Source organism: Triticum urartu, chromosome 4, assembly GCF_003073215.2.
Source record: "Triticum urartu cultivar G1812 chromosome 4, Tu2.1, whole genome shotgun sequence".
NCBI lineage: Eukaryota > Viridiplantae > Streptophyta > Magnoliopsida > Poales > Poaceae > Triticum > Triticum urartu.
The window spans coordinates 20,065,350-20,078,713 of record NC_053025.1 but is presented as its reverse complement, the minus strand read 5'-3'; the positions used below and the strand labels follow the sequence as shown (position 1 = coordinate 20,078,713).

The following is a 13,364-nucleotide window of genomic DNA, read 5'->3' as shown; positions in this document are numbered from 1 at the left end:
ATGTAAAGCAATTCCATGTATAAATACATGTATAATTCCATAATGAGGTATTCCAAATATTAACAATTACAAGTAATTTGAATATAGTTGCAGGACACATAATTCCAACACACTATTCATGCTAGGTGTGCATAAGTGTCATCTTCGATGACAGGGACCCCAACCTACTCCTTTGTCCTTCATTTTGAAAATAAGAATGTTGTTTTGTTAAGTAAATGGACATGGAAGTCCGAAAATTAGAAGGAACTGTTGCAGAGTTCAATTCTTAGAAAACGTGTTATGCAGGCTAATCTAGCACAAGTTCAATTTAAGGCTGCTCAATCCCATTTCCTTCATGGAGACCTGAAAGTGAGAGATGTCGTTATAGGTTAGTAGAAATATAGTGGGGGTATTGGCTCGAAACTAGGTTTTAGAAGGATATTTGGATATGGGACGATGATGTGTGATAGTCTGAGTCTGTCGAAGAGGATAGGTGTAGATGGATGCTCAACAGGCTAAGTATTTAACACTGAAATTAGCCCAGGTAAGATGTCCATATAAAAACCTGTGGCTTGTTGAAGTGCCTCTAAAAACTAGAGTTTTTATTTGGCTGGTTCTTTGATAGTATAACATTTCAACCAAGGACAGTCTATTAAGAAAGGTTGGGTAGGAAGTAAGATGTGTATGGTCTGTAGTGAAGAGGAGACCCTAGATCACCTTCTCTTACATTGTACTAGTATGGTTAGATATGTTTGGAATGTGATTAATTATGCTTTGAAGATTGATGCAACTAGATCCATAGTTCTTTAGTTACTTAGGTGGGTAATGTGTTCTAATGGTAAGATGCGTAACTTAGTGGCAGGTAGGGATCATGGCGCTGCTCTGGGCCTTGTGGAAAAACAGTAAAGTCGCTTGTTTTAGAAATATCTTTCTATATGATCCAAGCAGTCTGATCATGGGTTGGACTTCAGAGAGCAGGTTTGCGTGACAGGCATCGCCAAGGGGCAATGCAGCCGCTGCAAGTTGCGGATTATATCTTTGCATTGACGGCTGATGGTCTTGTTTGCAAACCATCTGAAACTGGAGAACATCGAAGTTTATTTCTGGTTTCTATATTTTTTTTCAGTGAGGTTACCGTATGGTTGTTTTGAAAAGTCCTTCCTCCGTTTGGAAATAACTGGTGTGAATTTGAACTAAAACCACGTCAGTTATTTCTGAACGGAGGGAGTAGCTACTATTGTTGTGTCCGCTGGTACATTCGGAACTCCATGTTTCAGTTTCATTGAGTAATTAAACTGGGAGCTCTGAATGCCTGAATACTAATATTTTACCATCAAGAGTGTTTCATAGCTACACATAATCTAAATGCCTGAATGAAGCAATACTGACCCAACCATTTTCTCAAGAGCGGCCAGTGTTTTTTTACCAGCAGAACCTGTCCTTATGCATGAGCAAATTAAAGGTGCCTCCTGGCCTCGGTTCGAGATCCTCTACATGGCAAAAAACAAGCTACATCTCAAGCTGGAAGCATTGTCGGGTTTTCTACCTCAATGTGTTGAGCAAAGGCGGATCGTTGCACTCGAAACTTCTGAAAAAGAAAAAATTGACATTCAGAATCCAAGATATCAAAGCCTAGAGATAAGGTAATAGGCTAGTTTGTAGGTTTACATGAGGCAGGTAATTTAAGTCGCTAACATCCACATCCCCTACTGGTTGTTTAATCACTAGATTTGTCTGGTTAGTACAACACCTATCTATCTCAAATGATTCTTGTAATTGTTCGTTTTAGTGGGAAATGAAGTTTGTACTTTGGATGAACAGTCAACAACACATTTCAGCGCAATATCTATCTCGTAGTTCACAAAAAAAATGTTTTGTCTCAAGTGGGCAAGGGACCTACAATAGATGCTGGAAGAGAGTGATTATTCACAATACCTTCTGATGGTAACTCAACGCTTTGCATCATGAAGCCGTTTTGCACTTTTTTTGTACCCTGCCATATTACATCTCAATAGGCCAAATTACATCATCCCATTGATGAACAAGTGCCATACATCTACAAAGAACAACCGGCAACGAACGATGTTCGAGCACTGAATCTGGTCATGGGCAAGCAGTGTTGTGATGAGCATGCCTCCCTAAGCTAGAGTCAAGCCCGCAACTTGGAGTTGGGCAAGACCATTGGGTCATCCAAACGCCCAACGATGTGCTCGCAAGGGAGCATGATGTAAAAGATTTCCCCATGCATCCCAGCCCTATTGGTTCATCTCTGTTTGTCTCGCTATGCTTCTAGGATCTAGGTTGAGGTCAAGGATTAGCTCGCGAGGAAGGTGGATATCGGAAGAAAGATTGAGGTAGAATACATGGATAATAAACTGAAATATAAATCATGCAAACACTATTCTCGCTACAAAGCGCATGTTCGTGGCGTATCCGATGTTATTAATAGCCATTTGTTGTTTACGTCTGCTCGTAGTACTACACAAATCTAATGCTTTGATGCCTTCAACAAAATGTACAGATGGAGTATTCATGCTAGGTGGGCATAAGTGTCATCTTCAATGATAGGGACCTCAACCTACTCCTTTTCCCTTCACTTTTGAAAATAAGGATATGCATAGACAATAAAAGTATATTTGAAAATGTTTCTAGTGTCATCTCTGAAAATTGATGCCCGAATAAATATAAGTACGCTGAGTAATACTGTTTTTAAGAAGTATATGATGATACAATGAGATTTCATACAAGAAATAAATATATCATTTTGACGTGCAAAGATTATATTCACCATGTCTAAATACATAAACAAATATATAAAAAGTTACATTTCTAACTTTGTGGCAGCTTATATCTTCACATTACCGGCTGATTATCTTGTTTGGAAATCATATGGGGCTGCATAGTATCAGTTTGTGTATCTGTAGTGATGTGAACATTAAGCACCCAATCCCCTAAAAAGACACTAAACACCCAATTTTTGTTTATTGTTGCGTTGATATGCGCATGCGTGAAATTAGAGGATCCTGCTGCGATTTTCGGAGGGCCACACTGCTGTATGCATTCTCCATGCTTGTTCATATTTGGACAGTGAAATGTCCACTACATCTACAATGCCCATGTACGATATGAAGTGGCAGTGAAATGTTTCATTGCGTATGGCGGTGTTTTCAACATTGTTATGATGTTTCTCCAATATTACTATTGTTGTTACCTTGTTGCTGTGGTGAGCCTCTCATACGAGGGTGTTAAAGTGATGTTTCTTTTTCACTGAAGTGAGCTCCCTTGGTTTGATGGTAGGATTTCATATAATCAGTTCATGCGCCAACAATTATGGTCGTTTTTATTAGATTTATGTGCCAAGATAGATGGTGATTTCACTCTCTCTATGTGGTTGTTACTTCAATACAATTACGTAAGTACAAGATAGTATTTTTATGACAAATCTAAGGACGATATTACCTAATTAACCCTTTCTCTTACTAATTACCTGTCAAGAACCACATTGTTGTCAGGCTACAATGAGCTTACGTTGGACACCTGAACTACTATTTGTAGCAACCTCGAACTCGCTTTGCTACTTATTTTGAACCCTGCCACATTACATCTCAATAGGCCAAACTACATCATCCCACTGTTGCACAAGTTTCATATGTTGACGAAGGCAGGGGGCATCTGTGACAGCATGTGTCAACAACGAAGGAGAAGCACACCAGCAACGAACGCTGTTCCATCAACGAACTTCATCAGGGGCCAGCGCTGCTGTGATGAGCATGCCTCCCTAAGCTAGGGATATGAATGTGGCTTGGAGTTGGGCAAGACCATTGGGTCATCCAAACGCCCAACGATGTGCTAGCAAGTGAGCATGTTGTGGAAGATGTCCCTATGCATCCCATCCCTATTAGTTCATCTCTGTTTATCTCATCATGCTTCTTGGTTGAGGTCAAGGATTAGCTCGTGAGGAAAGTGGATATCGGAAGAGGGTTGATAGAGAATACACGGACAGTAAACTGAAATATAAAGCATGCAGACACTTTTCTCACTAATAATCGTATCTTCGCGACGTATCCGATGTTATTGATAGCTATTTGTTATTTACATCTGCTTCTAGTGTTAGAAGTACACACGTGTTAGTTAGGGATTATGAGAGATAGAGATATATTTGGTTTAAACCAACCATGACTTGTCTTGTACTCCAATCCTCTTCCCCACGTTGTACTCCTATATATAGCCCATATGAGGGTCAGATCAATATAACAATCATTCTACAATTTCCACATGGTATCAGAGCGGTTAGTCTCACGACGCCGATCCTAGGTTCCTCTACCACTTTCGCAGCGCGCCGCCCCCGGGGAGATTAATCTTCTCTCCTCGGGGGCGCGGCACCCGATCAGTCAAAGATTTGATCGGTCTCGTAGTTTTAGATCCAATTTTCGAGTTCATCATCATTAGATTGATTCCTTAGATTAGATCAATTTCAAATTTCGAAATTCTATTAGATTAGGTTTTCTTTAGCCACCAAATAAATCTTTGAAGACCCAAATTCCAGTGAGAAAAATCCTAGCAGATTGGTGCAACAATCTTTATCCCAGACGGCGGCCAAATCACTTGATGCATCCTCGATCCTTGTGCTCCAACAGGCGATGGTACGGTGGACGGACTCCTGCATCGTCCGCGCCCGTCTCTACATCAACCAACTCTGTCCGCCTGAAGACGCACCAGACACCAGCGCTGGAGCACGGGAGGGACCTCGACAGCCAGTACCCGGCGAGCCACATGCAACAAGATTGCATCCACGGACAGGGCAACATGGGATGTGGAATACATCCACGATCCTAGATCGATTCCCGCCGGTGCACACGATGGCCTCCATCATCGAACCCACGGCCAGACGGGCCTCCATCGCCAGCCGTCATCTACGTCAAGACGAACAACTACACCGACCGATCTGCACTGCATCTAGCCGAACTACACCAGGCCGAACCACTTCATCAAGCTGTACGACTACATCAAGAAAAGAAACAAATCTTCGCCGAGCACATCTACGGACCCGACATGCACCATCCACACGCCAAGACGGTGTGGAAAGCGTGCCATTCTTCATTGTCTTCTTCAGCACGACACGGCATCAACACCCGTCGCCACGAGGGACGCCTCCAAGCGACACATCATCATTGACACGCCGCTGCATCGCTGACACTTCATCACCAAGGTCTTCATCAACGTGGTCTTCATCACCATCATCGTCAACACACTACCGCCGCCTCGTCCACAAGATGGACACCTAGCGTCCTCTGACAGATTTTTCTGTAAGAAGCGACCTCGACGACGGCAATGACCGCGTCACGACGACGGCATCGACCGCGTCATCCACAACTGCACGACTGCATCGACACGGCGTCACTATAGTGACGACCCTACACGACCACACGGTTCTGGCAAAACCGATGTGTGCTCGATGGGCTTCCTCCGGTCTTGGCAAAACCGGTGGACTCATCGCCGACGACACCCTCCGACATCTGCGCAGTGCATCGTCCACGTCTGCAGCTCCGTCATAGCACATTTTTTGCGCCTCCGGCTTTGTGCGGCTTCATCATCCACGACGACCACACCATCGACCACGACTACCTCGACCACGGCTACATCACCATGATCGGCTACCTCGACATTAATGGCTACGTCTACAGCAACTCATCGGCAACAACTCCAGTCAACAGCGTCCGCCTCGTCACTTGCGTCCACAACACTCCCGCTGTGACTGCGGGAGGGAATAGAGGAGAAGACAGGGAAGGCACCAGAAGGGGACGCAGTCACCGCCCTAGGTGCCGACCCATTAGCCATCAGAGACGCAGTTGATGATGGTGCAGCGGAGAGGACGGCGGAAGCGCAAGACTTCAAATTCAGTCGCAATCGTTCGCTTCACTCACGCTACGACTGAGAGGGAATGTTAGAAGTACACACGTGTTAGTTAGGAATTATGAGAGATAGAGATATATTTGGTTTAAACCAACCATGACTTGTCTTGTACTCCAATCCTCTCCCCCACGTTGTACTCCTATATATAGCCCATATGAGGGTCAGATCAATACCACAATCATCCTACAATTTCCACACCTAGTAGTACACAAATCTTATGCTTCAATGCCTTTAACAAAATGCACGGATGAACTATTCGTGCTAGGTGTGCATAAGTACAAATGTACCATCTTCAATGATAGGCACCTCAGCCTACTCCTTTACCCTTCATTTTTTTAAATAAGAATATGGACAGATAATGAAAATATATTCTAAAATGGTTTTTTTAGTATCACCTCTGGAAATTGATGCTCAAATAAATATAATCAGTGCCGACTAAAACAATTTTGAAAAAATATGATGACATGATGATATTTGGTACAAGACATAAATGTCATTTTGACGTGCAAAGATTACATTCACCATGTATAAATACATAAACAAATAAAAAATACATTTCTAACTTTGTTGCAGCTTATATCTTCACATTACAGAGCCACAGAATATCGGTTTGTGTATTTTTAGTGAGCAGTACTGGTAGTGAGGATATTCCTTGGTGTTTCCTTGGGCATTTCCATGCATGTTCCCATCTTTCTCAGAAAGGAGCCCCACCTATTTCACCTCCGATCTTTATTCCCGGCATTTTCAAGTACTTCTGTTTCTGGAACAAGATATACCTATCTTATTCTTTTTCTCTATATACCTTCCAAATAAGATGAGTTTGATCTAGAACATTAACATTTTTACAGATCTACATATTGTCACCACCACTGTATACATACTATAGAATTTGTCGAAACTTTTACACATGGTTTCCACGGAAAGTAGCTTCGATCTGATATAACCGGACTCACGCACAATCAAAATATGCAAATTGGCTGACCGCATATGCTACTGAACGCAGCGAGTTGGTGCTGTACCCAGGAACTTAACTGCAATCTGAAGTCCCATTTGCTATACACATTATTTGTACAATATATGCCAGCTACAGCAAGACTAGGCACAAAATTAGAGGGGGGACAAAACTAGCTACGACTCCCTACTTGATGCGGCGCCGTCGATAGTTTACACTAGCTCATACACTTCTCTGGTAACGAGGCTTCAGGGAAGATGGCGGCCACGTCTCCTCGTGAAGCGCCTTCGGACCGGCAGATTCGACATTTGCACTGCCTGGCCAGGCAAGAGGGGCCAGCTGCTGCTGATATGCGTCGGTGTTGTCGGATACGCCGAGCCTGATGATGAATGTAGCCGTGCAACCTCTTCCTGCTCCTTCACTGTCCAGCCAGATGTGCCCTCCCATCAGAGTAACAAACCTGCATAGGATTTTCAGAACGGTTTCCCGAGTTTTAGAACGAGTGGTTCACTAGCTAGTTAAGAACCCCTCCATGACATAAAAATATATACTCCCTCTGTAACTCAATGTAAGACGTTTTTTGACACTGTCATAGACTCTAAACCGTCTCATAAAAAGTTACACGGCAGTACATCTTTGTGTGCTACTTCAAGAGAAGCAGAATTACCAAGCACAATAACATACACTCTAGAAGGTTTACAAGTAAGGAGATCGAGACGTGATAGTAATCTACCTCCTGCAAATGGCAAGTCCAAGGCCACTACCACTGTAACCTTGGTTACCTCCAGGCTGAGTTTGAGCGAATTTTGTGAATACATGGGGTAGATCCTGAGGACTAATGCCACAGCCTGTATCCTTTAGCTGCAACAGAAAAATAACAGAGGCTTTAATAATCAAGAAAATTGCTAAACAAATACTCCCTCCGTCCCATAATATAGGACGTTTTTTGACACTAGTGTAGTGTCAAAAATGTCTTACATTATGGGACGGAGGGAGTGAATGATTACACATCAGTTTTACAGTTGGATATTGTTTTTGACCAACCACTTCTCTCAAAATCCATCATGTTTCTGTGGCATGTTCATGATCTGTAATCATAAATAAAACATTTTCTTTTATTTTAGTTCTAATCCCAGGAACACTGGGAGCGGCTAAATTGGAGTTTTTAGTCATGTCAGCATGCGAGCTTTCCTGATGAAATGTTCTTTTAACTGAATCAGATGGAAGTTTTTGTTGTTATATCTTAACATTGCTCCTGCATAGTTGACAAGGCGATGGGTTGGTTTGGGTTTCTCGGCTCATGTACCACTGCTTCATGTTTTTGTTGTTATAAAGCCAAATAGGGAGAACTGGAAAAACATCTGGACCTAGACAGTCATATGGACAACTTGAAGATGACTTGACGAAACAGTTCAGCCGAGATTTTGGATGTGCCTCATGCCCATAGCCCAATAGTGACAAGTAATGGTCAGAAGTCTCTAATTTCATACATGCACATGTTGAGCAAAGGTTTGTCCAATGACTGAAGATGCACAGTGCATTTAAGTTGTCTTGTATTTAGATCTTGATTTCTGAATCCTATGGCGAGAATATGAGCTCATAGCCTTGACAAGAAAAATCGCTCACACAAATCTCTATAATAGTTACCTGAACTTTCAGATAGAAATGGTCATCACTTGCAGCTGGATGGAAATCTGGGGTTCTGAACTCTCTTAAAGAATCAGGCTTGAGAACGGAAGCTAGAAGTGTAATGTGGCCCTCCTTGGTGAACTTAACAGCATTACCGGAGATATTTAGGATAGTTTGCATTAGCCTCTTTTCATCGCCAATAGCACATAATGGTAAATCTGGCGCTAACATAACCGACATAGACAGCCTCTTGATAGCTGCAATTGGTCTGATGAAACCCATCACCTGTAACACGAACAAAAACTTTCAGGCAAGTGAACTATGCATATAGACTTTATAGAAAAGCAGAGGATAATATTGCGACCTCTTTGAAAACAGCATGAAGATTGAATGCTCTGATCTCCAATTCAAGGCTGCGATCCTCGAGTTTGGAAAGATCCAACACATCATTGATAAGTGTTGCTAGAAGATTGCTGCTTTTCAATACTGTTTCCACCATTAAACGCTGCTCAGGGGTGAGTTCAGTTTCCAAGAGCAAGGATGAAAGAGCTATGATTGCATTCATTGGTGTTCGCATTTCATGATTCATAACAGCTAGGAAATCATTCCGAGCACGGATGGCCATTTCAGCCTCTCGTCGAGCTAAATCCAGAGCAACATTTTGCTCCATTAGTAAATCACGTGCACGCATGGACTCTTCAAGAATAGCTGCATGAGAGAGTGCAACTGCTACCTGAAAAAAATAGGGAAAAAATCTACTTCAATATCATTTCATGATAATGTATTCATGTTAGACCACATCTATATCTTGGTATCTTTTGGTTTCAAGGAAACATAGATTTTTTAGAATGGTCTGATGTTATTTGCAGAAGCCCTTGAACAATTCATAGTTGTGAATAAATAAAACATTTCCCAGTTGAAGAGTCTCTATCGGTCGAAACATCACATGCATATGCATTTGACAACACCTTAAACAGCATTCACCCCTACAAATATCTATATTACAAATAACCAAGGGGAACAAAGCGGCATTGTGTTCGAGAAAAAAGAGGCGGGATTTACCTGATCGGCGACGACCTCAACTAGCTCCAACTCATGCACATGCCAGTTCCTTGCACTATCAGATGGAAGCATGAGAACCATAATAGCATAGCTTTTTGCTGAAAGCTCTGGCCAGTCATTTATTTGGAAGTTTGAAAGATTCAGGAGAGGTACTCGCACTGCAGCCACTTCTGGTGGGACATATCGTCCCGCAAGAGGCCGAATCCGTGCCAGAGGGGATGTGTGCGGTATTATAATTGCTCGATTGCTACTGAAAACTTGGTTGATAACAGGAAGACTAATTGATATAGATGACCCAACAGTGATTTGGTGGCGCAGAGTATGCGAAAGCTGGAGACTCGAGCCACTTCTTGACGGCATCCACAGGGCACATTCCTCCAGACCCAAGGTCCTTCCTAGCTCCACAATGGTAGTCTTCAAAATCGTATGTCTGTCGAGTGTGCTTCTGATTTCATGAGTTAGCATCCTAACATGCCTCCCGGTCTCTTCCTGCGTCCTTATCAAGCCCATCTCCCAATCAAGCTCCTCAGCTTTATTCTTCAGAAACAGCTCCCTCGTTTTGACACTCAGCAGGTCAGGGATGATGTGAACAAGCATCAAAGCCGTCGCGCAGGAAACGACGGCCGTCGAAACCTTGGCAACCGTCATGACCATGGCGACGGTCTTCGTGTGTGTGGTGAAAGTCCACAGGTTTATGAGATGGGTCGCTCCACAGAGGACTATGAAGGCACCAAACTGGATCAGGACCCATCTGTACGGGAAGAAGGACGACTTCTTCACGAAGTAGATGAGCTCCAACGGGATGGAGAAGTAGGCGAGGGCTATGAAGAAGTCGGAGATGTACTGGTACTTGATGAGCAGCTCGTCAGTCGGCCACAGCGGCTCGATGCAGTCGCATCGTTCCATCGCCGAAGGTTCAGCACCACATCAGTTGTCACAACATTCCCTGCAGAAGAGCAAATGCAGAAATGAGTCACCATGCTCAACCCACTGGTGCACATTCCTGGAACTGCAACAGCAGGTCCATATCATTTCCTAATAATAGGAACTAGGTATATATGTAATAGGAATGAAATAGCAGTGAAAGCTCGTGAGCACATATAGCATACGAATAGAGCGCTCAGACACACAATATGAGCCAATCACCCATCTGCAAGTGGTTCTTAGCTCATGATCACGCCTGCCTTCCACTGGCATCCCTGAATTTTGAAGAAAGATTTTCTGAATTTCAGCACACCCGTCGCATTTCAGCACCGCGTGTCACCTCAAGCCACTTCCCCCTTTCCCCACTAGACATCAACACGCAGCACGGCACAGTACCCGCCCGAAGCCGGCAAGCGATCGGAGCCAAGAACGCTCAGCGACGGCGACGGGAAGCCGCCGGCCCTGGCACCGATGGCTCCTCCCCCAAAAATCAACCCCTCCACCCCTTGACCACGGCAAGCCCCCGCGACTCGACCAAAGAAAAGAAAACCCAGATCTGACCAGCTTGGCGGAGCGGGGAGGAGAGCAGGGGCGGGCGGTAGGGTACCTCGGTCGACGGCGGCTCGACGCCGGGAGCTGCCGGAAGGTTGGTTGCGGCGAAGGCAGGCAAGGCAGGGCGAGGAGGAAGCGGCGCTGAAAAGGGGAGGAAGGGAGGGAGGGAGGGAGCCAGATGCGCGGACAGACGGACGGACGGAGGGAGGGGCAGTGAAGTCGTCACCGTCTACCACCACGGACGGCACCCACCCCACCCCACACGAGTGCAAGAAAGCAGCAAAAAAAGAAAGGAAATGCGGAGTCCAACCGCGGCCGTTGCGCGCGCCCGTGCCGTGGTCTTTCTTTTCGCCCCCGCTTTTGTCCCCACGCTGCCGCCGCCACGGCCGAGCTGCCAGGCGTCGGCGGCCGCGGGACGCAGCAGGTCGGCAGCGAGCGAGATAGCTGGCGCGTCACGCGGTGGCGTTGCCGTGTTGGGACTATCACTTAACTATCGTGCGCGCGGGGCAGTGGCGCGGGGTGAGGGCGTACGGTGTACTACGGGCGCGGTCGCCGTTGCCGTTGCCGCCGGCGGGGAATGGCCGGATCGGAGCATGGAAGAAGCAACGCCTGGGAAACGGATTTCGGATACGAGGATATTTCCAGCGTGCATTATCTATTATCTAAGGGCATCTTCAATGGTTGTAAGATAGTTGTTGGTAGATTTTGCCACATAAAATTTTTAATGATATGACATATAATAAATAAGGAAAGAGAGGAATGTTGTATGTACATGAACCAACATCCCTTGCATAAGCTCCAATGTAGAATGAGAAAACACCTTATTTATTATCTCGCATTTTATTGGGCAACTAGATACAACCCATTGGAGTTGTTGTATGTTAAGGTCTTGGTTGATGACATGACGTATTTTATCAACAAGCTAACATACAAACTATTGGAGATGACCTAAGTGTGAGAAAAAACAAGTTTGGTTGCAAACGGTGTGGGCTGCTCGCATCGGCATGAATTTTAAAAGCGGCACATAGCCTGGCTCGCTTGAAACCTTTAGATTGGCAATTTCCAGCGAGTCAGACGAAGTGCGGCGCAAAAAGGATGCAGCTCGCACGGGGGGAAGCAACGCGAAATCAAATGAAGATGGCGGGAGATGAAAATCGGGTGCAGCAGTATGGCGCCAAATCTAGCCTCAACCCCACATTTACTCGGTCATCGTTAGCTCTAGGACAAGCTACTCCTCTGTTTTTAGCATCGGCGACGGCGGCGATTCCAATGTGCGCAAGCGGCGGCGGCGACGGTGAATGATGACCCATAAGTATAGGGGATCTATCGTAGTCCTTTTGATAAGTAAGAGTGTCGAACCCAACAAGGAGTAGAAGGAAATGATAAGCGGTTTTCAGCAAGGTATTCTCTATAAGCACTGAAATTATTGGTAACAGATAGTTTTGTGATAAGGTAATTGGTAACGAGTAACAAGTAACAAGTGTAAATAAAGTGCAGCAAGATGGCCCAATCCTTTTTAAGCAAAGGATAAGCCTGGACAAACTCTTATATAAAGGAAAGTGCTCCCGAGGACACATGAGAATTATCGTCAAGCTAGTTTTTATCACGATCATATGATTCACGTTCGGTACTTTGATAATTTGATATATGGATGGACCGGTGCTTGGGTGTTGTCCTTACTTGGACAAGCATCCCACTTATGATTAACCCCCATTGCAAGCATCCACAACTACAACAGAAGTATTAAGGTAAACCTAACCATAGCATGAAACATATGGATCCAAATCAGCCCCTTACGAAGCAACGCATAAACTAGGGTTTAAACTTCTGTCACTCTAGCAACCCATCATCTACTTATTACTTCCCAATGCCTCCCTCTAGGCCCAAACAATGGTGAAGTGTCATGTAGTCTACGTTCACATGACACCACTAGAGGGATGACAACATGCATCTCATCAAAATATCGAACGAATACCAAATTCACATGACTACTAATAACAAGACTTCTCCCATGTCCTCAGGAACAAACGTAACTACTCACAAAGCATATTCATGTTCATAATCAGAGGGGTATTAATATGCATAATGGATCTGAACATATGATCTTCCACCAAGTAAACCAACTAGCATCAACTACAAGGAGTAATCAACACTACTAGTAACCCACAGGTACCAATCTGAGGTTTGGATAGAAAGATTGGATACAAGAGGTGAACTAGGATTTGAGATGAGATGGTGTTGGTGAAGATGTTGATGGAGATTGACCCCCTCCCGATGAGAGGATTGTTGGTGGTGACGATGGTGATGATTTCCCCCTCCCGGAGGGAAGTTTCCCCGCCAAGGTTCCGCCTCA

At 44.5% G+C, this 13,364-nt stretch overlaps 1 protein-coding gene across 3 annotated transcripts; it reads right to left on the bottom strand.

Annotated features, from left to right (window-relative positions):
* Nucleotides 1-6,919: 6,919 nt before the first annotated feature.
* Nucleotides 6,920-11,566, bottom strand: LOC125550341 (probable ethylene response sensor 1). 3 transcript variants are annotated; one of them, XM_048713316.1, is made up of 6 exons: nt 11,543-11,566; nt 9,536-10,481; nt 8,838-9,206; nt 8,492-8,758; nt 7,578-7,705; nt 6,920-7,304 (listed from the first exon to the last, which is right to left on the bottom strand). In XM_048713316.1, the coding sequence occupies exons 2-6, from the start codon at nt 10,439-10,441 to the stop codon at nt 7,067-7,069; spliced, it is 1,908 nt and encodes a 635-aa protein (XP_048569273.1). In that variant the 5' UTR covers nt 10,442-10,481; nt 11,543-11,566; the 3' UTR covers nt 6,920-7,066. The 3 variants fall into 3 exon arrangements, with proteins under 3 accessions (XP_048569273.1, XP_048569272.1, XP_048569270.1); XM_048713315.1 differs by lacking the exon at nt 11,543-11,566 and adding an exon at nt 11,322-11,502; XM_048713313.1 differs by lacking the exon at nt 11,543-11,566 and adding an exon at nt 11,067-11,291.
* Between the last annotated feature and the right edge of the window lie 1,798 nt (nt 11,567-13,364).